The sequence below is a fragment of the Aotus nancymaae genome, unplaced genomic scaffold (genome assembly GCF_030222135.1).
Source record: "Aotus nancymaae isolate 86718 unplaced genomic scaffold, 86718_ANA_hifiasm-v0.15.2.pri h1tg000049l, whole genome shotgun sequence".
Lineage (NCBI taxonomy): Eukaryota > Metazoa > Chordata > Mammalia > Primates > Aotidae > Aotus > Aotus nancymaae.
Genome location: NW_026988463.1, coordinates 530,125 through 554,232, shown reverse-complemented (window position 1 = coordinate 554,232; position 24,108 = coordinate 530,125). Strand labels below are relative to the sequence as shown.

The following is a 24,108-nucleotide window of genomic DNA, read 5'->3' as shown; positions in this document are numbered from 1 at the left end:
AGCAGAGTCCTTGTGTCTGAACCATGGGCGGGTGACCTGCTGGCTGAGGTGCCCTCTGCAAGGCCTGTCCTGCTCCCCACGGGTGACAGGGAAGGAGGTTCTGTCTCCACACCTGTGAGATAGGTGCTGTTGCCCCCAGCAAGGCCATGCTCACCTGTCTGCCCAGTGGGGTTGAGGAACTGGGGTGCAGTGGACACATGGAGGTCCAGGGGCTGAGGACAGGGAGTCTCCCTCAGACTCGGGACTTGGGGACGCTTCCTGACTGCTTGGGCCCCCTGCAGCCCCTCCAAGAAGCCTCTGGGTAGAGGAGCCCAGACAGGACCTGTCCCCTCCACCCACCGCCACACTCCGAGCCTGGCCAGCCAGCACCCCGGCTCTGGCCGCCCCGAGGCAGTGGGTTGGGGGTGCCGATGCTATCTCCCTGGCCAGGCAACTCCCCAGCTCTGGCTGCCCCGAGGCAGGGTCTGGGCTGATGCTATCTCCCTGGCAGTTAATGGGGCCCCTGCAAGCCTGCTTGGACTGCCCCAGCCCGGCCGGTCCAGCCCAGCTCAGCTCAGGGAGCCGGGCACAGGCAGGAACTGCTTCTTCTCCTAGGGGGCGACGTGGGCTCCAAGCCCCCTTCCAGGGTGGGCGTTGAGGGCGTGGCCAGCTCTCCCAGGAGGGAAGTGATTTGCTGTGGGGGTCCCGGGTGCCCCCCTGCCTGCCCATCCCCTGCCCGTGGGAGGGCTGAGCCAAGCCATGCTGGGAGGGAGGCAGTGAGCTGTGAAGGCTGATGCCTATCGTGGCTGCAGGGGCTGGCAGAGGCCAGCAGAGCCCACGCTGGGTGAGCTGCCTCAAGCCACAGAGCCTCGGGGCCACCGTTTAACCGCAGGAGAGCTGATGTTAGTGCTGCCTTGCTGGATCCGGGCCAGAGGATGTCAGGGGTCTGTGCCCACCCCCGACGCACCGAAACACAGGCCAGATCACCCCAGGCAGCCCAGACCACACGCCTCTCCTCGCTCAGCTCCCCACGCCGACGTCCCCTCCCACCCCCACAGGAGAGGGCCGGGTCTGAGGACAGAAGCGCACCCAAGACTCTCAGGCCAGGACGTTTCCGTAGGCAGGTGTCCGGGTGCCTACACCAGGGCCCCAAAGGAAGGAAGCGCAGGCGGTGTGCGTGACGACAGTTTCTGTTCTAATGTCCACAGCTGTGATTAATAAATAACCGTGACCTCCCCTGTCCCTGTGTGGCCCCAGGGACAAGCCTTGGCCACGGCCCGAGGGGGTCTGTCCACATGCATGCTGAGGGGGGATGGGTCCCAGGCCTTGGCCACGGGGCTGGACCAGGTGAGGGTCGGGCACGCTGGGGGCCGAGACAGACAGACTGCAGGCGCGGCGGGTCAGACCTCGGCGCCCGGGGGGCTACGCAGGCCGCGCACAGCCTCAGGGGTCTGGGAGCTCCCCGTCCCAACACAGGTGCCCCAGCCACTGCCAGGAAGGACAGGGTCGTCCGGGGCCGGGAGGGGGAGCCCCGGCGGGGGGACGCTGGAGTCGGCTTCACACTTGGTGGTGTGGCCAGAGTAGGGTTCGGGTGCTGCGGGGCCCAGCATGCTGGGTGGCTCAGGGGTCCCTCGAGCCAACATGGGACCCAGCTCGGGCTGCCCCCAGGCCTCGGGCCCCTTGGCAGCCGCACGTTTCACAGAGAGGTCGAGGGGTGCGTCGGGCGGCCTCGAGGCCCGCTCCAGTGCCTGGTGAATGGTGAGCAGCTCCAGGCGGATCTTGCCCAGCTGCTCCCGCAGGGGACTCGGGGCTAGGCCCCCAGCGGGCACCAGCTGCCCCAGGCGTCGCTCTAAACTGGCGTAGTCGCCGAGGGCCCGGGTCAGGTCCTCACCCACGCGCCCTGGGCTTCCCGGCGCTGGGCCCCGTGGCTGCGGGGGGAAGGGGCCCTCGGGGCCGGGGGTGTCGGGGCCACCCGGCTCCTCGTCCTCAGGCCACATCATCGCAGAGGAGCCGGTGGGCAGGCTGGGGGTGTGGGAGCCGGTCATGAGGCCGCGCTCCCCCAACAGTGCCCCCAGCCCCTGCCCCATCCCCCTCTTGGCCACTGCCCCATGGCCCTAGCCTAGAGCCTGGGCTCTCCTGGAGACCCCAAGGACCCCACACTGGCTCTTGGGTCTCAATTCTCCTCTGTAGCCTGGAGCCCACTTTCCCAGTGACTGAGCTCAGGACGGACCCCAGCCACCATGCCCAGCCCCCCAGCCCATCCACCCCAGGAACTGGGCGCCCAAGACACCTACCTGCTCCGGGAACAGAACTTTGTGAGGCCGGGGGGCGCCTTCGGTAGCTCCAGCCTGCTTCCCAGGGACAGCCTCCTCCTGGGGTCACTCTGGGCCACCCGCTCCAGCTCCCCCTCCTGCCCTGAGTCCCTGGGGGTGACTTGGGGCCACGGCCCCAGCCCTGGAACCGGTGCCTTCAGCAGGCCAGGAGCCAGAGTCCCAGGGGGACCCTTCGGAGTGACAGGGGCCTTGGCAAGGGCAGCTTTGCCTGTGGGCAGCCCCAGAGTGTGCTCCAGGAACAGTGGGTAGTACAGGCGGGGGACCGGGGTGGGACGCTGAGGGGGCTGCGGGGCTGGGAATGCCGCAGCCGGGGGCAGCAGGGGGCTGGCTGAGGCCAGGAAGGGCACGTGGGCCGCAGCGGCCAGTGAGGGCCCCAGGTAGGAGAAGAGGCCCGGGCTGAGTGGGTAGTTGACACCCAGCAGGGACAGGTGGAGGCTATGGGCCTCAGGGAACTCCCCTGGAGCAGGTGGGGGGTAGCAGGGGACGCTGCCTGCAGGGCCTGCTGAGGCCATGTTCCCCGCAGCCACGCCCCTTGGGCCCCCTCCCATCCCTGGCTTCCATGACTCAGGCAGAAGCCCACTCGGGCTGGCACCTTTCCGGGTGGCCCTAGCCCCAGGGGGTGGTGGCCCTGGGGACCCCTCGGCCCTGGGCTTGGGGCCCCTGCCACAGTGCAGGGGGTGGACAACGGCACCCACGGCGTGGTCAGGCGTGCGGGCAGCATCTGGGGGCCGCGGTCCTCGGGGCAGCCTGCCGGGCTCGGACTCCCCAGGGCGGTCTGGGGTGGGTGCGCGGGGCCTGGGCGTGGTGGGGCGGCGGCGACATGCCCAGTCCGGGGAGTCCAGCAGCAGGGAGAGGGAGTCTTTGCAGAGGCTGTACTTCATGTGGTTGTAGAGGTGCGACTTCTCTAGGCAGGTGAAGGGGCACTGGAAGCATTTGTAGTTGTAGGGTTTGCCCCAGGGCCGCGGGATGTAGTGTGGCTTCTTCGGCTTCCGAGACCGCGCCCTCGCCCCTGTGCCCACGCGGCATGAGCCCGCCTCCCGAGACATGGCAGCCTGCTATGGGGCAGGCCCGGGCACCACAGCCACCTGCAGATGGGGCCACAGTCAGCGCCCAGCCCACTCCCCACTGCTCTCCATGCAGGGCTCGCGAAGCTCCGGGGACAGCAGCCCAGGGTGCCCCCTGCCTCCTCCCTGCACCGCCTGGCCCGTCTTTTGGCTCCTCCCCATGCACACTTCCAGGGTGGCCAGTGCAGCAAAATGCAGGGTACCAAAAAAAAAAAAAAAAAAAGTCCAGGACCCTCAGCATCTTCTGACTGAGACCAGCAGCAGCACGTCACTTCTGAGAGTTAGTGTAGCCTAGGCAATATCGGAAACGCACAGTAGAAACGCGTTCCTTGTTTATCTGAAATCTGATTTTAACGAGGTGTCCTTTATCGGCTGACCCTACACAAGTCCCCACCCCTGAGGCCGGGCCAGCTCACTAGCCAATTTCTAGGATGATTCAGCCCACACCCATCTCCCCACAGCACGTGAGTGGCTAAAAGAGTCAGCGTGACCAGGTCTCACTCCGGGGAGACATCAGCCTCCTAGTTTCATGCCCTCTGGCAACCCCGGCCCCGCGAATCTGCCTGCCCCCGTTCGAAAATGAGGGAGAGGCACTGAGACGAGACACCAACACGAGGGCCTGCATGGGATGACGCTGCGGGCGCGTGTGTGCGTGTGTACGTGTGTGTGCGTGTGTGTGTGCACGTATGTGTGCATGTGCGTGTGTGTACGCGTGTGTGCGTGTCCGTGTGTGCATGTGCGTGTACACGCGTGTGTATGTGTGGGTGTGTGTGCACACGTGTGTGTGCGTGTGCATGTGTGTGCATGAGCATGTATGCGCATGTGTGCGCGCCCGAACATGCAGAGCCTGTTCCAGCAGGGCGTCAGATGGACACTGGGGGTCCCTGAGGGGGTCAGCCTCACGTGGGGCCAGGCCAGGCTGTGGGGAGTGGACGTCCCAGCATGGCCCCGTGGCTCAGCCACCTGCTCAGCTCAGCTCCATCTGGGTGGCTTCAGGCAGGTCAGTGGCCGAGCCTGCAGCGGCCACACTCAGCCAAGACCCGCTCCTCCCCACGCCCCGCACGGCGCTGGTATGCGCTCCACGCTCCATCTGGGCCGCCACCTGGGCTGCCCACCGCCCCGGTACTGCCTGTGTGGGGTGCATGGCACGCCTGCGCACACGGGCTTCGAGTGTGTGTGCACAGCGCACAGGCTCACGCAGAGCCGTCACCCAGTGCCCGGTGGAGCCGCCTCTGTGCCACCTAGCCAGCACAGGACAGAGTTTGCCACCAAGGGCAAGGACCCTGGCCACACACACGCCTCACATCCCGACTCGGCGGACATGGCTGCTCGTCTGTGATAACACACAGCACACCCAGGGTGTGGGCAGCTCTCCGACCCACTCCTACACGGCACTCATGTGCGCACAGGCACCACACACCGCCCAGGACACGTGCAGACATGGCTGGTCATGCATGGCCGGTGGGCTGAGCCGGTAGGGCTGGGGCAGTGCTGTCTGCTGCCCCCAGAACCCCGGGTGGGCACCGCTGGGGGGACCACCGATGGCAGGAGAGGGCCACTTGGCCAAAGGTTTGGGGCCCTGCAGGGGGTCACGGGCTGCGTGGGCAGGCAGAGGCTGACTGGCAGGTTTGTGGCTGAGACAGGGCGGGGGTCGGGAGGCGAGAGCTGGGCCAGGGGAGGGCCTGGGGCTCCCTGAGGGGCTGCACAGCCGACCTGGTCTGGGTGATGGGTGCAGAGGCGGCCCTTTCTCCCTGCCTGCCGCCCCCCCCATGTGGATGACAGATGGGTGTGGGTGCTCCGGCGACAGAGGCGGCTGTGCGGGGCCATCGATCACCCAGCCCTGCGAGCCACACAGCTGTGCCGACTGGTGCCACAACCCATCCCGCCTCCCAGCAGAAACCAGGAGCTCCTGGGTCAGGGGCTTCTCCGAGGGGCTGTCTCAGCAGCTGCCGACCCCATGGGGACCCGGAGGATGCCTGGCACTCACCTGGTGTGTGTACACAGAGCAAAAGACACCCCCGGAGAGCAGGGACACGGACACACACAAAGGCACAGACGCTCACACGCACGTCCCAGCCGGACCCGGCAGTGGCTCCCCGGGCACCCTGCGCCCCTGTGACTGGCCCGGATAACCGGCCCCACTCACCTTTCCCTGTCTGGGGGAGAGCTGGTGGCATGAGGGGCACAGGGCCCCACCCCGGGTCAGGAGGAGGCGCCCAGCAGCCGGGGACCCTTGACCAGCCACCCTCAGATCCTGCTGCCCCCCCAGGAAGCGGGGAGCCCCACACAGGCGGGTGAGGAGAGCGCCCGGGCAGGCTCCAGTCCCAGACCGCAGACCCGGCCCCTGCCCTTCCCGCCCGGCCCCTGCCCTTCCCGCCCGGCCCCTGAGAGCGGACCTCCCTCTCCTCACGCAGCCCCTGGACGCCGAGAAGTGGGGTGCAGGGTCCAGCCGCCCCTCGCGCCCCTACACTCCTGGCCACCCGCCGCCCCCGCGCCCCGCCGGCCCCGCGACGCCCAAATTTGCCGCCCCCGCCGCCCCTGCCGCCCCCGAAGCCCCCAAAGCCCCTACCTGCGCCCGGAGCCGCCAAGTCTGTGAGGCCGCGCGTGGGGCGCAAACTTCCCGCCCCTCCCCGCCCCGCGCCGGCCACGACTCGGACCCCGCGGACGCGCTCGGGCTCTCGAGGTAGGATGCGGCTCCCGGGGGGGGAAACTGAGGCCGGGCGCCCGAAGCCGGACCCCTCGGGCCAGCCTCACTCTCACGGCAGCGACTCCCGCAGCCTCCGCCGCCGACCGCGTCCCCCCGACGCCGCTCGCACCCGCTGAAGTTGGCGGCAGAGGCGGGCGCGCGTGCGCCTGGGCGCCGGACTCCGGGGGGCGCTGCGACCTCCGACCGCGCTCGCGGCGGGAGGGGCGAGCAGCCCCCCGGCCCCGGCCCGCGCCCCCCACCCCCGCCGTCCCCCGCCGCCCCTCGCCGCCCGCTCGGAAGCACTCACCTGCATCGTGCGCCGGGACCCGCTCAGCACTCGGGGCGACGCGCGCGGTGGGGCGGCGGGACCCCGGGAGGCAGCGCCCGGCGAGCGGACTGCGGCGCAGGTGTGCGGCCGAGTGAGGGGCGCCCCGCGCCTCCCGTCCCCGTCGCCCGCAGGCTGCCGTGGGGGTGCGCAGAGGCCGCCAGGTCTCCCGGGTCGCCGCCAGGTCTCCCGGGTCCCCGCCCGGCGTGATGGGTGTCAGCGGCGCGGGGCGCGGGAGAGGGGCCGTCAGCGCTCATCCGTCAGGGCTCTGGCCCCTGACAGCCGCCGGCCCACCCAAGCCAAGGCCCGGGGGGCTGAGCCCCGGGACAGGGGGGCCTCGGCCGGAGCTGGCCGGGGAGGGCAGCGCTTGGCGCGGGGCGGCGGAACAGGGCTCCCTTCCGCGCCCTCCCTGGGCGAGCCCTGCCCTCCGTTCTCTTTTCCTCCAAACAGGAGGCTGCAAGGACCGGCCCCTCACACCCCGCCCTGCGGCTGACGGCCTCCACCTGGGGCTGATTTCCAGGCATCCTCCTCCCTTTCTGGGTGCAGAACCCCACCAGCCCTTATTCCCCACTCCCCTGGGAGGTGCCTCGGGGCTGCACCACCAGACTATGCACTTCCCTGCTGTTTGAAAGACGCCCTCTCCACGGGAGTCCCCTCCTGAGAGGACCTGGGGCGCGGAGGTGAGAAGCAGGGCCAGGGAGGGGCCTGGAACCCGGGACACACCACGAAGCCCTTCCCCCAATGTCCTCTGGCCAGGGCAGCTCCCGGCCCCACCTCCCTCGCTGCACCAACTTCCAAGTCCCTCCCTGAGCTGCCAGAACATAGAGGTCTGGAGTCCCACTGCTCAGCTAGGTCCTAGGGGAGATTGACCTGACCGGCCTGCTCCCTCCCAGACACACACACAGGCATGGCTGGGGTAGAGCCGGACACAACCTTTCCGAAGAGCTCCTGCCTTCGCTAAGGGGAGACATCCTAAACCCTACGCATGTGACGGGTGGGCCTGGGGGTCTTCAGCCAGAGGGGAGTGTGCTGTTCCGGGCTGGCTCTGAGGAGGCACAGGGAGCCCCGACTCACATGGCCCCCCAGGACCTGGGACTCCCTGCAGGCTCAGCAGTGGGCTCCGGGGCTGTCTCCAGCTCAGGTTAGGGCCAGGGGTGCCCTGGGGAAGAAGGGAAGACCCCATGGGGCTTCTGGGTGTCCTTCTTCAAATGGGCAGAGAAGAGAGTCCAGCAGCATCTCTGTGGCCTCGGCCTGGCCGAGGAGTCCCTCTCTGTGCACTGGGCGGATGGCCAGGCCCGGCGTCTGGCAGAGCATACCCAGGGTCCGTGAGGAACGGCCCCTGGTTCTGGGGTAGGTGTGGGGCTCTGTCTCCCTCCTGCCCCCATGCCACCTTCTCTGACACAGCCGCCCACGCCCGTCTGAGGGAAGTCCCTGGGGTGGGGCCGGGGACTGGGAGGGGTGCTGTGGATGATACAGCATGCCAGTCTTCTCTCTGCCCGCCTGGCCTGGCCCAGCTGACCAGCTGACCGTGCAGGCAGCCCCGGGCCGGGAGACAGCTTGGGCTCCGTCACGCCAGCAGCCCCGTGGAGAGTGGGGGCCAGGAGGCCGGCTGCTTCTGTGCATAGACCCTCCTCTGGACATGTTCAGCCGAGCACTGCCTGGCGAGACTAGGGACCGAGGTCACCCTGACACGGTGACCTGAGGGACTGCTGGTCACCCTGACGCCAGTAGCCCCTCACTGGTCAGCCCGAGGCTGACCCCTCTGAAGGTCTGGAAGAGGCCACAGCTGACAGCACAGGAGACTGACTGGCTGGAGCTCTGGCCGTCATCCAGGGGAGGGAAAGTCAGGCAGCACGGAGCCCCGGTGTTAGGGGCCTCGATCTCAGCACGCAGGGAATGAAGCCCAGTGAAGCTCAGGGGACCGAGGAGCCCCAGGGCAGGACAAGGCTGTGCTCAGTGCTGAGCAGGCCGAAGGGAGCTGCTGGAGCCCCCCACACCCCTCCTCACCACGGATGAGCCTTTGCAGAAGTTTGGATGAGAAGAGGAGAGGTGGCAGCCCCCGGGGAGCCCAGGGGCACAGCTCAGACACGTTTCTGTCCTCCAGGAAGGGCTCTGGCAAGGAGGAGAAGGGCCTGCACTTGCTGGTGGGGGTCGTGAGATTCAGCCATGGCTGCATCCAATCAGCCCATGCATGGTGGGGTAAGGGGTGTGTGAGGCCGGTACCTCGGGTGACCAGATGACTGTCCCCACCACGAACAGCCCGGCGAGGCTGGGTGGTCAGTGTCAGCACCCCCTAATCACAGGGCCCCCTGGGCACATCCTCACTGTGGCCGTGACCCACCTGCCGGGACCCAGCCCTTGCAGACACGGCCGACCTGGGCTTTGGAGAGGTGGCGTCTGCTCCCTGAGGCCGTGACTGAGACTGTGTTTTGGCACCTGTGCCCCTCACTTCCTGGGCCACAGCCCCCTTCTGCAGAACGGGGCAGTGGGGTGCTCAGTCTCCGGGAACTTCTGCTCTAGTGGGTCCTCATGGGTGCCCTGATATCTCCTTAGCCAGTCCCAGTGCAGGGTGGGATGGTGCCCCTACGGCCCCTCCTTCTGCCTTCAGCCAGAAGCTCATGTTGGCCATTAACCTCTTCTGCCCGGTCTGCCCACGGCTGCCTGCCTGTCACCTCCATTAACACCGAGACTGTGTGCCGGGGGGCTGGAGGGCAGGACGGAGAGCTGGGCTCAGGGAAGGCAGGGAGGCAGCGCTCGGCATGGCCAGTGCCCGGGGGCAGGCCTGTCTGATCCCCTCAGCATCGGCTCACAGCCAGCATCGGGACAGAGGCTGCAGGCCCCACACAGAGCCTGAGACCCTGGCATGTCTGTCCAGTGGCAGCTAATTGGAGCCCCCCACCCTGCCCCGAGTGGGCTCAGTACTGTGCAGGGTGCCTGGCCATGGCTGATGTCTGCCCTTTCACTAACGGACCCAGGGCCAGCGGCCACCTCAGAGCACTTCAAGGACCACAGGCCTCCTGGGGGCTTCCTCCTTCCCAACCACCCAAGGATCCCAGGTTGAGAGGGCAGCCTGGGCCTTGGCTGAAGGGGTCAAGGCCACACATGAGGACCCAAAGCTGCCAGCGTGACGGGCGGGCCCACAGTGGGCTGCGGGGGGAGCACGGATGGGGCTGGAGTGCCCAGGACAATGGCCCATGGGTATGGGGGGCACATGAAGAGCCTGGGAAGTTCGGGGTTCCTCCACCTGAGGGAAAGGGGGCCCCATTAGGAGGTGCCTGCATGGGGGCTCCAGGAGGAGTCGTCAGCTCTAACACCCTGAGCCTGCACACAGCTCTACCGGGCAGAGTCCTCTAAAGCAGCTCTGGCCGACCCAGAGCCCACTCCGGAGGGTCCGAGCGCCCCTCCCCGCCAGCGGCTCGGCTCTGGAAGACCCCGGCTGGGCCCTTCCCCACGCAGTGCAGTCCTCCCATGGACTTGCCGGACACTGGCCACCCTGGGCTGGTTGTGGGGCTGACCCTCTGTGTGTCCTGGGCCTCTGGGATGGATGAGGCTGCTGGATGCTCCTTGGAGGGCCGAGCTGCTGCAGGGGGAGAGTGAGCCCCCATCCCAGGAGGCTAGGGGCTGGGTCGGAACCTCTAGCCTGACAGAGAGGGCAGCCGGCCAGCGGGTGTGATGGGAGGCTCAGGCTGCCCGAGCCCCCACTGGCTCCCAAGGCTGGCACTGGCCAGCAGTGCCCGGGGCCGACAGCAGCCATATGTTGGGAAGAGGAGCCGTGCGCGTCTCTCTGCGGCCCCCGGGGCCGGCCTTCCTGGGCCTGTCACAGACGATTTTCCCCGCCTGAGTGGCAGGCCGGCTGGCGGGTGGGGTGGCGGGGCCTCCGATGGGCAGGTGGGGCGGTGGGGCCCCAGCATGGCCCTCAGCACCAGGGCTGGCCACTCAGGGTGGATGCTGGGCCGTGGCCTCCCACCCCCCATACCTCACTAAGCACCCCCCGCCCGATGTGGTCACCCCTGCCCGGGTCTAGGTCGGGGTCCTGGGGGAGCCCCAGCCGGCCAGCGGGGAGCGGGAACTCCTGCTAGGACGTGGGGAGGCAGCCAGGGGTCCACACTGGGCAGCCGTGCGCCCCGGGCAGGTGCGAGAGGGCCTGGAGCCGCTGCCCAGTCAGCCCAGCGCCCAGAGCTGTGGAAGGAGGCAGGGAGGCCACGGCTAATTTGTACACTAAGTGCTTCTGACAGGGATGCCTCACAAGTGAGAACTCGCCACCGCCCGCCCCGGGAAGGCCACTGTGGCCAGCAGTGCCAACAAGAGGGGCCAGGAGAGGGCACCGTGGGGGCACAGGACTGGCAAAGGCCAGACACATGGGGCGATGGCACTGTTGGTGGGGGTGAGACCCAGGGGGACATGTGGGGGAGGGGAGAGGTCCGCACGGAGAAGGGAGACGGGGGGGGGGGTGCTGAACTGTGACAGTGAGAAGGGGGCAGCCCCTGACACGCACCCCCAGGGTCTGCCCTGTACCAGGGCTATGCGTCCTGGCCAGCAAGTCCTCCCTGCGCCTGCAGGACGCTGGCACCTGTCCCCCAACCTGCTACTAACCACCTCCTCTCCAGGCCCCCACAGCGGCCCTCAACGCCTGCTAGGGTCTGAGCTGTCCTCTGCAAACGCCCCCTTCCCTCATCACGTTCCTGTTGGAGCTGCCCCCAGCATTCGGGCTTCCATGTGGAGGGGAGGCTGCTGGCTGGGTGAGTCAGGGGTTCCGGGTAGCTGTGCGGGTGGGCACAGACCCCCTGCCTGCCGTGGGGACTCCTGCCCTGACTCCAGAGGGTTCTTCTCGTGGGCCTCTGTCCTGAGCCACCCCAGTGCCGGGGAAGCACAAGCCAGAGGTGGGTGCCGGGTGGGGGTGGGGCCAGGGACAGAGGAGCAGGAGGTGTGGGGGTCCCAGACGCCCCAGGGCTGGACAGAGCCAGCCTGTGCCGGACAGGAGTGGGTGCGAGCCTGGCCCCCACCCACAGGAGGAGTCTGGTGTGGCTGCGCAGCCGCGGAGCAGCGGGGCAGGCGTCCGCGGGCACCGAGGTGAGATGTGTTCTGGCAGCTCCCCGCCGCCCGAGGCCCGCCCGGAGCCAACACTGCTGGTGGCTTTAATTGCTTTCACATTCAATACGCTGCCCGTGACAGCCTCTTACCCTGCGCCGGCCGCACCCCAGCCCCCAACTCTGCCTGGGGACGGCCTGGCTGCCAGACAGCAGAGTCTCTGACCGGGTGCTCTGCTCAGCAGCACCTGCGTGGGGCAGAGGCCACCCTGGGACGGGGCTGGGAAGGACCAGAAAACTTTTCTCCCCACACGCCCCCTGCTCCATCTGCTTCTGCCAGGAGACTGATAGCTTCAGACGGGGCCTCCACCGTGGACGCCTCGCTGGGAAAAGCTGCATGGCTGCTGTCCCATCTGCCCAGTCCTTCCTGGCCCTGTAGCCACAGGTTCTGGCCCCTACCCCCACCCAGTCATCAGTCCTTCCTGGCAGGCTGGCTGCCCCTTACAGGTTTGAGTCACCCCACCATGGCCATCTCCAGGGGTCCCTGCCTGCAGGCCCACCCAGGATGCCTGGGCAGGGCCTCTCCCTTGGACCTGCCACCTCCCCGCCCCTTCCACAGGGTCCTGAGTGGGGCAACAGCAGAAGGGAGCGTGATTACAAAACAAAACGCTTTTATTTGGTCCATTGGAGCCTGAGTCGGAAGCCACTGTGGAGAATCCTACCGTAAAGGAATGGGCTGACAGTTGATAAAATAGTCTCTGTGTCACAAGAGCTGGCCATATTTACAGGGTTAAAAATATTCACAGCTCGGAGTACAGGGAGGCCAAAGGGGAGTAGGGAATGTTTCTCCAGGTGTCAAAGCCCCGGAAGCCCCTGAGGGGGGCAGGAAGGGGAGCGAGGGCAGGACTGGCCTGCTGCCTGGGGGCCAGGAGGGCACGCAGGAAGCTGGGCTCGAGACGTCTGCACATCTGCACTCCCTGGGCTGCTGGGGGGCGGTGGGAGCAGCTGAGCCCTGTTGATGCCCTCGATGGGCCGGGGTCCCTCTCTGCAACAGGGCCGGGCCGAGGGATGGGATTGACTGAGGAGCCTGCTGGTCCCTGGCCTGCTGGGCAGCGGAGAGTGGTGCTGAGGACTGGCATACCCACAGCAGGCCTGGTGCCAGCTGCACCCATCATGGCTTCGATCCTGGCGTGCGCTCCAGGAGTTGCATAGTGTCGCTGGGGGGTGGCTGGCCAAGGGCCGCCCCTTCTGAGACAGGCACAGCCCCCGGGATTTGCTGCTCCACGCCAGGGCTCCAGGGACCCCGCCTGCCTGCGGGGGACAGGGACCCAGGCTCTGGGGGAAAGCTGACCTCATGCCCCGTGAGGGGTGGTCCCTGATCCCATGCCAGGGCCTTGGCCTCTGACACCCAGATTTGGTTTGGTGGACAGAGCTGCTGGCCGCCACCCTGGCAGGAAACCCTAAGCCCACAAGGAGGGACGGCCTGGCCTCGGCCCCCCCGCAAGATGCTGGGCTCAAGGCTGGCAGGTCAGCTGGGCTGGCTCACAGCTCACCTGGTTCGAGGTATTCTGCGTGGCGGCTGGGAGGCCTGGCCAGGCGCACTGTGGGTACTCAGGGAGGGGAGGTGGGGGGCGGGGTGCCCATGGGAAGCAGCTCCCTGGGCAGGGTCCTGAGATTCTGATTCAAGCGTCCTCTGTCGGGGTCTCCCTCATAAAGTGCGTGTGGGGGGTGGGGGTCCATCTGCGCACAGCCCCTGCCCAGGCATGGTGGTTACAGCGGCCGGGGTCCGTGCAGACCGGCAATCTCTGGCGTGAGCGGGGGGCTGTGGGTGCCCTTCGAGGCCGTCCAGTCGCTGAGGAAGGCCTGTGCTGCCTTGCGATGTGCCAGGCGGTGGGTGATGGAGAAGCCGGCATTGCCCTCCAGCTGGGACAGGATCACCAGGACCTGCCTGGGGGAGAGGACCAGTGAGGACCCGTGGAGGGCAGGGTGGGGGTGGGGCGGGGCTATGCCCACCTGTGCAGAGGCAAGGGCAAGACACCTGTGCAGGGTGGGGACATGGGTTGAGGTGTGGGGGCACCTGTGCAGGGCTGGAGGTGGCGTGGGGGCATGGGCACACCTGTGGAGAGCTGGGGGTGGGGGTGGGGGTGAGTATGGGTGTACCCATGAAGGGGTGTTGGTGGGGGCATGGTGCACCTGTGTGGGAGTGGGGGTGGGCCCGTGAGGGCACCCGTGCGGGGGTGGGGGTGTGACCGTGAGGGCACCCGTGCGGGGGTGGGACCGTGACCGTGAGGGCACCTGTGCAGGGGTGGCACACTGTCCTGGGTGCGCAGGCTGCCGCGCGTGGACACCACGTTGAAGCTGTCACTGCAGTCACACTGCACGTGCAGGTAGGCCTTGGGGTGCCGGTTCTCCACCACCACGATGAGCCCCGCCCAGCCGTGGGTCAGGTAGTAGCAGGTCATGCCCTCGCGGCCCTGGACACAGGCGGGGCCGTTGTGGGACGGGACAGGGCCGAGGCGCACTCCCCCTGCCCCACGCCACCCTCCCCCGGACCCCCACCCACCTCATGCCGCTCCCCGCGACTCTCAGTGAGCAGGATGATGGCGTCGGCCAGCGTTGTGGGCTGGGCTTCCACGGGCTCCACCATGACCAGCCTCGAGCTGTACACGGCCAGCACGTGGCCCGGTGGCTCTGGGGCAGCTCTCGGGACCCCCGCTGAGGGGCTGGAGGCTACAGGGAAGGGTGTGTGAGCTGCAGCCCTCCCTGAGGGCCCGGGGTGTGGGCCTGGGGCAGGGACACGTACCTTGTGGGGCAGGGGCGCCCGGCGGGGGCGGCCCCCAGTGGTTGAAGGCGCAGCACACCACAGCGTACTCGCCCGGCTCCAGCATGACGTCGCAGCTGACGAACTTCTTGACTGCACGCTTGCTGTGGGCCAGGAGGCGGCCTAGACTGAGGTGGCCGCCCCTGCCGAACGTGGCCCGGAACACCAGGATGCACAGGTCCAGCAGGTGGCTGTCTACGGCATCCGAGCGCCTGTGCCAGACACCGCGGGCCAGGGTCACGCATCGTCACGGCCGCCAGCCCAGCCCAGCCCAGCCCAGCCCAGCAGGGCCCCGCAGCCCCACCTGCTGCCCTCCTGGAAGAGTGCAAACTCCAGCGAGGCCCGCTCCAGCACCGTGAGCGCCGTCACCCCCACGGGCGCGCTGGCCGAGCTGGGAAAGCAGCCCTGCACACGGGCCTCCTGCCAGTCCGAGTGCACCTTACAGATGTCCACGGAGTCAAAGTACCTGGGGGCGGCAGGAGGACGTAGCGCTGAGCACACCACGGCCACACTGTGGCCCAGCTCCTGGCGCCCCCACAGGCCGGTGACCGCTGCTCTGCTGCTGCCCTCTTGCAGCCCGGCCCTGGGGACCCATCCCTGAGGCCTACCCCGATGTGGCTTTTCAGGGTGCTGGGCCCTGGCGGACTTGGGGACACTGGGGCTCTGCTGACCCAGGTGGACCTGGATTCTGGGGTCAGCGCTCTGGAGCCGAAGCCCCAGGTCCCACGTGCACTGGACCACGGGCAAGCCGTGGTCTCCACCCGAGGTCAGCAGTAGTGCCAGGCTTGTTCACTAGAGAAGGACCCGGCCCTGGGAAGGCTGGGGCGTGGTGCACACCCCCACGGAGCTGGTACCTGACGAAGTCACCATACTCCATCCAGAAGACACCCTCGCTGCTGCCGTGCGGCATGAGCTCGCCACGCAGGTGCCCTGGCCAGTGTGGCCACTCGTCCGACCAGCTGCCGTTCCAAGAGAAACGCCCCCAGGGGTTTCGGAGCCGCAGAAGCCTGGAGACCAAGGGGTGAGGGTCAGAAACGCGCCGCCCGAGGCTCCACGGCACGCTGCCCACCCTCAGCCAGCCCGGCCCCACCTGGTGCCCTGGACGTCTCGAACATCCAGGATGGAGTAGGCATGGCGGGGGCGCAGGCCCAGGCTCTCATAGGCTGAGTCGTCCACCTTCATGTTGCCCCCACCACAGGAGGCGCCCATGAGGAACCTGTGTGGCAGAGCAGCCCTTGCTGACCGGGGTCCTCACCGACCGGGGCCCTCGCTGACCGGGGTCCTCGCTGAGCGGGGCCCTCGCTGACCAGGGGCATGGCTGACCGGGACCCTCACTGACCGGGGCCCTCGCTGACCAGGGGCATGGCTGACCAGGGCCCTCACTGACCAGGGTCCTCGCTGACCAGGGACATGGCTGACCAGCGGCATGGCTGACCGGGGCCCTCGCTGACCAGGGTCCTCACTGACCGGAGCCCTCACTGACCGGGGTCCTCACTGACCAGGGCCCTCGCTGACCAGGGCCCTCGCTGACCAGGGTCCTCACTGACCGGAGCCCTCACTGACCGGGGTCCTCACTGACCAGGGCCCTCGCTGACCAGGGTCCTCACTGACCGGAGCCCTCACTGACCAGGGTCCTCACTGACCAGGGCCCTCGCTGACCAGGGTCCTCACTGACCAGGGCCCTCGCTGACCAGGGTCCTCACTGACCAGGGCCCTTGCTGGCAGAGGTCCTCACTGACCAGGGCCCTCACTGACCAGGGCATGGCTGATTGGGGGGCTTGATGACCGGGGACCTCGCTGGCCTTGACCCTGCCCCCAGGGCAGGCAGGGGCAGCAGAGGAGGGACCGCTCCTGCCTGTGGGGACCAGGTGAGGTGTGTTCAGGGGGATCCGGCCCAGCGCGCTCCACCGTGCCTGAGGCGCACAGGGCCTGAGTGGGGGTGGCTCTGGGCTCTGTGGCTCCTGAGCGGGCAGGCAGCAGCCCTGCCCAGGGTCAGCAGAGAGGAGGAGTCTGGGAGCTTCCAGGTGCTTTGCGCCGGGCCACTCCCCGCAGGCCTCCTGGGGTCAAGGCACAGACCCACTGACCAGGGTGTGGCCAAACTCAGAACACGCCCCTCCTGCCTGCTCTGAGGAGGGTGATGGCATTGGGCTCACGCCACAGCCTGGGTCAGGATGTGGCCTTCCTGACATGGGAACGCTGGCTCCAGCCCCGCCTGGGGAAGGGGAGGTGATGGGGGCCGCGGCCTGGCCACGCAGGGTCAGCCCACTCCAGGGGCACCTCGTGGACGCAGAACTGGGTCAGAGGGCACCAGCCCCACGTCTCCCACCGTCCGCCTCGCCTCTCCTCCCAATGCGGCTGACCACGCAGCGCCCCCCCCTCTTACCCAGCCTCCTTAGAACTCAGCATTTTGGCCCAGATGAGGTCAGTGTCAACGGGCTCCTCGCGGGGGTTAGTGGAGCTGACCTGCAGCGCCAGGCTCTCGCAGGGGGCGCCGGTGAGCGTGGCCAGGCCTTCGATGGCGCGGCCCGCCTGGAGCGCGAAGTAGGAGCCGTGCAGCTTGGCCAGTGCCTTCTCGATGAGGGCCACCCACAGCTGCTTCCGCTGCGCCTGTGGAGGGCCGGGGTCAGAGACCACCCTCACCTGCTCCCCACACCGCCCCACCTGCGAGGAGAGGAGGCTGCCGGCCTCATTGGCAGGGCATGGGACCGGGGTCAGAGGCTGCCCCTGCCGCCCGCGCCCGCCCCACACGCCGCCCCACCTGTGAGAAGAGGAGGCAGCCGGCCTCGTCACAGGGCAGCATGTCGTCCACCAGCACCGTGGTCCACGTGCCGTCCTTGCACAGCCGCACCTGGTAGGCGCCCTCCGCGCACAGGCTGCGCGTGACCATCACCCGCTCCACCAGGTCCGGCCGCTCCGCCAGCACCGCCAGGGCACTCAGGAACCTGCAGAGCGTGAGGGTGACCTCAGGGTGACCGCAGCTGGACACACGCACACCTGCCCCACCCTGGCCTCGGTGCGGGTCTCACCAGCAGTTCCCCAGCAGCCCCTGCAGGATGTCCGAGGGCCGCAGTGTGTGGAACACAGACCACGAGGCCCTGTGGTCCCTGAAGACGGAGCAGTTGATCTCCTGGGGCCGCAACCACTGCTTCACGCGCTGCTGCACGCTGTCGCCCGTGGGGAAGCCCACGGACTGGGGCCCGGGCGGGAAGCTGTCATCCACAAAGCTCACGTTGTTCTGCAGAGACCACGGCCACGTGCTCAGGCTGGGCAGGGCGGCCTCACTCTAACCAGCAGGGACAAGACCCCACCCAGGAGAGCGCCTGAAAGCAGTGCCTGACCCCAAAGTAACGGGTGGAGCGTGTACAGCTCACAGACCTGGTGCTCGGCTGCCCTGCCCTGTGTGGAGGGTGCCCTCAGCCCTGGCTGAGAGCCCACTAGCTGGCGATGGGTGGGGAGCAGGGAACGTGTGGGCCCAGGGGCACAGCTCAGCCCCCAGCGGGAGGTATGGGGATGGCAGCACAGCTATTGCCCCGGCCCTGCTGGAGAGGGTGCAGGCCGCTCCTCAGTTGACCTGTGGGTGATGCCAGCCTGGACTTGGAGAGCAGAGCCGGGCACATCCCAATCCCCCACTTCAGCAGTGTCTCCATGCTACCCCTGGGAAGCCCTAGCCTCCCTGTGGCCGATACATCAGAAGGGGCTCTGGGCCCTCCCGGCCATGGAGGAGGGCTGAGGTGGGTAAAGGTCGTGCATCTTGGTCACCAGCAAGGACCCGGGGTCAGGAGGCCAAGCAGGACCCCAGGGCAGCAGGTGCTTCCCTCCCCTCACGTCTTGGGCCTCGTGGCTTCTCCCCAGCCGACAGCCAGAGCCCAGCCTGACAAAGGGGAGGGCAGGAGGAGGGCAAGGGGTGTGCCTCACCTCCCGGCAGAAGGCCACAATGTTCTCCCAGAGCGCCTTGGCCTCGCCCTCGTCCGTCTGCCGCCGCTGCTCCACGTGCATGCTCTCCCTGCGCCGCAGGGGTGCAGCCCCCCGCCGCTGCGCCACCAGGAGCTGGGGCGTGTGGCAGGCGGCGCAGTGCTTGGCCCGCGGCGCGTTGAGCAGGGTGCAGGCAGGGCAGGCCCACTGGCCCGGGCGCTCGGGAGGGAGACGGGCGGCCTTCTGAGCCGAGGGGACCCGTCCGCAGCTTCTGCCACAGGGGCCGGGCTTGTCGGCCCCGCAGTCGGGGCAGTGGGCAGGTGGTTCGCCATGCTCCTGGAAGCCGTGCAGTTTGGAACAGCCGCAGGCCGAGCACCTGGGGGCCGCGGTGGGGTTCCTGAGTGTGCACTTGGCGCACGCCCAGGTGGTGAAGTCGGGGCTGGAGGGGCTGGCGGGTGTGTAGCGCACCGTGTCCCCGGCCAGGTCGATGACATCGCTGCCCGAGGTGGAGCTGCCGGCCTCTACGCGGCTGGAACCGCCCTCTGCAGCCTCTTCCTCCAGCACACTCAGCCGCTTGCTGGACAGCAACTCTGCCAGGCGAGCGGCCCCAGCCCAGCCTGCGCCCTGGGGTCCCCTGCAGCCGGCAGAGGGTGAGGGCTGGGCAGCCTCAGGCACCGGCGGCTGCAGCTGGGGGGGGACCTCACGTCGGCTTCGAGGCACGGGGTTGTTCTGCAGGGTGGACGAGAACGGACTGAAGGGCGGGACCCTGGGCGGCTCCGGCTCAGCAGCTGGGCCCTGGCTGGTGGCCGGGGGGTTGGCCTCGGCACCTTCCCCGGCGAGGCCAGGTGGAGGCGCAGTGGGCACGACGTGGAAGCCTGCTGGGGCCACCACTTCCGGGACCACCAGGGCCTCAGGAGGGATTCGTGGCAGCGAGAGCCTGCGTGGGCCCCCACAGGCGGAGCAGGAGCTGGCCACGGGCGTGTTGTGCAGCGTGCAGCGAGGGCAGGCCCAGCCCCCTCCGGGCTCTGCTGCCCGCTCCTCTTCCTCCTCGTCCTCTCGTTGCCCGCTGGCGGGCTCTGTGGTCACTAGCCCCGAAGTCCTCACTGCACCTGCTTCCTCCTGGCAGCTGCCCTTGGGTTCCCCCAGGATGGTGGGCGGCCTGGGGAGGACCCCGTTGAGCACGGGGAGAAGGCCAGCCCCAGGCGCAGGCTCCGGGGCGAAGCCGCACACCTCGCAGGCCTCCTTGCCCAGGAAGTTTCGGAAGGTGCAGCGGGCGCAGGGCCATTTCTGCTCCTCCACGCTGAGCCGCAGGATGTGGTTGAGGTCCGGCTTGTGCCGCGGGGCCTCGCAGATGGAGCACTGGAGCTGGCCGGCCGGGTTTAGGAAGGTGCAGCGCGCACAGGACCACTCTCCGACCGTGGCCATAGACCTGGGCGAGTGGGTGTGGCTGCAAGGGAAGGTGCTCGTCAGGGCCACCCTGTGAGGTCCTGCGCAGCTGGACCCCACCCTCCCCTTGGACTGCTCTTTAGGGGCACTGCCTTCTCTGTCACCAGGCCTGTGGCTGTGGGGTGGGCACCCAGGGGCTGCAGCGCAGATGGCAGGGAGGGCCTAGCCAGGCTCAGGATCAGGTCTTCCTGGGCGTGGAAGACGAGGTGCTCAGGCCTCGGGAAGGGCAGGTGGGCTGTGCCTTTGGCTCCTGCAGACCTTGACAGGCTGGCCAGGGCTTGGGGAAGGCATGGGCTGATCTGAGCAAGGGGCCGCCTCACGCCACAGCACAGCCTCCAAGAGCCTGGCTGCTCTGCCTGGCAGAAAAATCAATTGTTCTTGTTAATATGGCATGAGTCTTGCGCTTCTAACGGCAGGCTCCATCTAAAACCTTTCGGTTCAGGAAGAAAGGAAACTTGCCTCTTCAGAAGAAGCAAAAAAACCACAAAGTCCCCGCAAGCAACGTGAGTGTTTGCAGAGCCAAGTGGACTGTGACGCTGCCTTCCCTGCGCTCGGCCCCGCGTGGCGAGGGCTCTGAGCTGCTCCTGGCAAAGTGGACGGGGAGGAATGCATCGGGCGAGGCTCAGGGTATCCAGCTGGAGCAGAGACCCAAGGCCGGGGACCTGCTCTAACCGTGCGCTTCTGTGAAAAGCCCAAGGAACGAGCCTGCACACGGCCACGCCTCTCCCTGGATCACCCACTTGGAGAAGGGCGTGGACGCCGCTCCAGAAGGGCGTCTGGACTGGTCTCCTGTGGCTGGCAGAGTGGCCGTGACCTTCGCAGCCCCCACTCTGGGAGGTGCCTTCATGGACTCCGCACCCCCTGACCACAGGTAAAGGCTGAGGTGGGCGGGGCCTCCCGGGACACGCCCTCCCTTTGGCCCTTTGGCCGCTGCAGACTAGCAAGGGCGGCCTCATAGGCTCCAGAGAGGAGAAAGAAAACCCAGGTCCCCAGGACCAAAAACTTGCCAGCAAAGTGTCTGCTGGTCCCGCCAGTGCCTGGGACACATGAGAAGACAGCTTTTCGAGCCATCCTGGAAAAACCCAGGCGAGTCAGGAAGACAGCCTGCAGCCCAGGAGGGTTTAGATGAGACTAGGCTGAGGTGGGCGAAGGCAGGCCTCGGCCCTTCTGTGGCCGGAGCCTGTGAATGGAGCGTCACCGACCCCGCGGTCTGCGCTGTGCAGGCCTCTCTCGGTGGGCCGAGGTGGAAGGGGGTCAGGGGTCAGTAGCCGGGAGACCTGGGCAGGGCCCCCAGCGTCCTCCCTTCCCTTGTGCACTGGCTCTGGTCTCCGCAACCCCCGGCCACTCCCTCGGCCGCCCTCTCCTCTGCAGGGCCTGCGCAGGCTCATGGGCTCAGCGATCTGAAATCCTTACGACAATTTAGATGGGGCTGGACTCGTTGCCCAGGATGACGTGCAGCGGCCCGATCGCGGCTCACTGCAGCCTTGGCCTCCGGAGACCAGACCACCAAAGCGCGCATCAGGAGTCCAGAGACACAAAGCAAGGACTAAGCGAGGTCCTTCCCGAATTCTCAAGCCAGAGCGCTCCTACAGCCGCAGCACACACTGGTCAGCAAGGCGTCCCCGCCACTGCGGGGTGCACGCAGGCGTACCTTCGAAGGACACAGCTCGGGAGACGATGCAGCCGCTCCTTCAACTGTCCAGAAAAATCCAACGCAAAAGGCCTGTGCGCCCCCGTTAGCTGGGTGTTACCAACACTGCTCCAATTTAAGAGGGAGGCGATGAAGTCGCTTGCTGCGTGCAAGACAGAGCCCACCCTGAAGCAGCTGGGACGGCAGCACCTGGAGCGTGGAGGCCACGGGCCTGTGACCGTGCACGGGGTGCAGTCGAAGTCCTGGGATGTGGCCTCTTTCTTAGAAAAAGTGGGAAGGAGGAAACTCATTCTATCTCCCAGGGCCTCGGTCAAGGCCACCGGAGCCCTGAGGCTGGGGCTCCCTGGGGAGCTGGCTGATGAGGCCACACCCAGAAACACAGATGCCCTGTCTGGTGGGGACAGCCCTGCGCCAGGCAAGCTCTCAAGGCACCCTGGGGTGCTAGACATGGTCAGCAGCTCTTCCTGCTGTGCCCAGGGTGGCTGATGCCGCAGGGGCTTCTGCCCAGAGCTCTGAGGGGTGGGGGTGGTGCCCCCCAGGCTGGGCTGCACTCTCCTGGGCTGGCCACAGCCCGGCGCTGGTCAGCCTTCCCGGGTGGGGTCTGCCCCTGTCGCCTCTGTACTAAGCCGCCGCTGCCTGACCTGTTGCTTACTGATTAAGGGAGCTGCACCCGGCACACAGTCGGCTGCACGGGGACCTCCGGCCTGTGCCGGCCACATGCTGTGGCAGGGAGACACGGGCTGCGCCCAGCTCTCCCAGGCTCCGCAGGCCTGTGCACCACCTTTTCCTCCTTACGGGTAAGTGGTCACCGGGGCCACAGCACCTGCTCTCCTGAGGCGTTGTGAGAATTCAGCGGTCACTAGGGCCGAGAGCCGGGTGCACAGCTCTTCAGTCCTTGACCTTTCCCCATCCCAGCGCCCTGTCAGGGCGGAGCAGGGGTCACCAGTGTGTGGGAGGGCTCTGTGTGTCCCTCGGGGTGGAGCAGGGGTGGTGCGTGCACACGGTGGGGAGGGCTTCACGTGAGCCCCTGCCTGCCTTCCTGCAGTGTGTCGCCTTCGTCCTCTCTCTGACTGCTCTCATCCATCTCTAGCCTGGGGGCCTGCTCGCCATGCACCTTGGGGGCCTGCTTGCAGCAGCAGACAGGAGCTGCCTGTAGCTCAGGCCCCATAGCAGCCAGCTGTGGCAGGGGTAGCCCCAGGGATGCCGACCCATGGGAGAGCCTGGCGGGAGGCCAGGTTGAAAGAGAAAGAGCCATGTGGCGTCCCCAGACACCTCGGCCTGACCCTGCGGGCCAGATCCCAAGTCTAACACATACCCGCCACGCCCGGCACAGCAGACCCCACGCCTCCCCCGCGGCTCCGCCCCTTCCCTGTAGCCAGAACCGCGGCTGCCACCATTCTACTCCCTGGGAGTCCCAGGACTGTGGCCTGTGGCCACTGAGAGCTACAGACTGAACAGGCCCTCCTGAGGTCTGAAACTCTGGCCCAGTGCTCAGAAAGAAGGGGCCAAGAGTCTTCTGCCCTGTGGAAAATGAGAAAGGGAGTAACAACTTTTTGTACATTTTTCTATACTACTTAAGTTGTTTGTTTGAGACAGGGCCTCGCTCTGTTGCTCAAGCTGGAGTGCAGTGGTGATCACAGCTCACTGCAGCCTCGACCCTCCCAAGCTCAGGTGATCCTCCCACCTCAGGGCTTATATTTTTATTTATTTATTCTTTTGAGATGGAGTTTCACTCTTGTTGACCAGGCTGGAGTGCAGTGGGGAGATCTTAGCTCACTGCAACCTCTGCCTCCCAGATTCAAGCGATTCTCCTGCCTCAGCCTCCCAAGTAGCTGGGATTACAGGTGCCCGCCACCACATCTGGCTAAGTTTGTATTTTTAGAAGAGATGGGGTTTCTTCATGTTGGTCAGGCTGGTCTTGAACTCTCGGCCTCAGGCGATCGCCCACCTCGGCCTCCCAAAGTGCTGGGATTACAGGCGTGAGCCACCACTGCAGCCTGTTTGTTTATGTATTTAGAGACAGAGTCTCACTCTGTCACCCATGCTGGAGTGCAGTGGCACAATTTTGGCTCACTGAAACCTCCACTTCCCCGGTTCAAGCGATTCTCCCGCTCAGCCTCCCTGCTGGCTGACTTGCTGTGTTTAGTAGAGGCGGGGTGTCACTATGTTGGTCGGTCTTGAGCTGCCCACCTCGGGTGACCTACCCACCTCCCTCCCAAAGTGCTGGGATTACAGGCGGGAGCCACTGCGCCCGGCCTTCTTAAATTCTTAATGAACGTATGGAACTTCTATGATGGAAAAATTCCACTAAGGTAAAATTTTAAACTGTGACTTGGAAAAACATAGCGCTGAATTTAAAAACCTTGGACTTTCTTTTGTACACATAAATTTAGTAAAAAATAAGAGCAAGAGCAACCGTCACCCTGTGGAAAGTACGTGGGGTGCTTGCTGCCTGGCTGCCACACGGCATGCAATCCAGCCACGCCACTGCCCTGGGAGCCACGGCCCAGCCCGGCAGCTCTTCTCTAAATAAACGGAAAGGAAAGGACACGTGTAAAGCCAGACGTGTAATCCCAGCATTTGGGAGGCCGAGGCAGGAGGACTGCTTGAGCCCAGGAGTTTGAGACCGGCCTGGGCAACAGAGTGAGATCCTGTCTCTTCAAATATTATTTATTTATTTATTTTGAGACGGAGTCTTGCTCCCTCACCCAGGCTGGACTGCAGTGGTGCAACCTCGGCTCACTGCAACCTCCGCCTCCTGGGCTCAAGCGGTTCTCCTGCCTCAGCCTCCTGAGTAGCTGGGACTACAGCCGCGCACCACCATGCCCAGCTCATTTTTGTATTTTTAGTAGAGACAGGGTTTC

At 66.8% G+C, this 24,108-nt stretch overlaps 2 protein-coding genes across 2 annotated transcripts; both read right to left on the bottom strand.

The window, feature by feature from the left end:
* Positions 1-1,156: 1,156 nt before the first annotated feature.
* On the bottom strand, positions 1,157-6,203 carry PRR35 (proline rich 35). The gene is made up of 3 exons (XM_021675091.2): positions 5,946-6,203; positions 2,274-3,397; positions 1,157-2,001 (listed from the first exon to the last, which is right to left on the bottom strand). The coding sequence occupies exons 2-3, from the start codon at positions 3,356-3,358 to the stop codon at positions 1,380-1,382; spliced, it is 1,707 nt and encodes a 568-aa protein (XP_021530766.2). The 5' UTR covers positions 3,359-3,397; positions 5,946-6,203; the 3' UTR covers positions 1,157-1,379.
* A 5,871-nt stretch (positions 6,204-12,074) lies between these two features.
* On the bottom strand, positions 12,075-21,692 carry CAPN15 (calpain 15). The gene is made up of 12 exons (XM_021675093.2): positions 21,245-21,692; positions 18,151-19,594; positions 17,262-17,470; positions 16,994-17,177; positions 16,619-16,842; positions 15,326-15,451; positions 15,090-15,242; positions 14,540-14,701; positions 14,218-14,447; positions 13,978-14,144; positions 13,710-13,888; positions 12,075-13,362 (listed from the first exon to the last, which is right to left on the bottom strand). The coding sequence occupies exons 1-12, from the start codon at positions 21,532-21,534 to the stop codon at positions 13,185-13,187; spliced, it is 3,546 nt and encodes a 1,181-aa protein (XP_021530768.2). The 5' UTR covers positions 21,535-21,692; the 3' UTR covers positions 12,075-13,184.
* Positions 21,693-24,108: the final 2,416 nt, after the last annotated feature.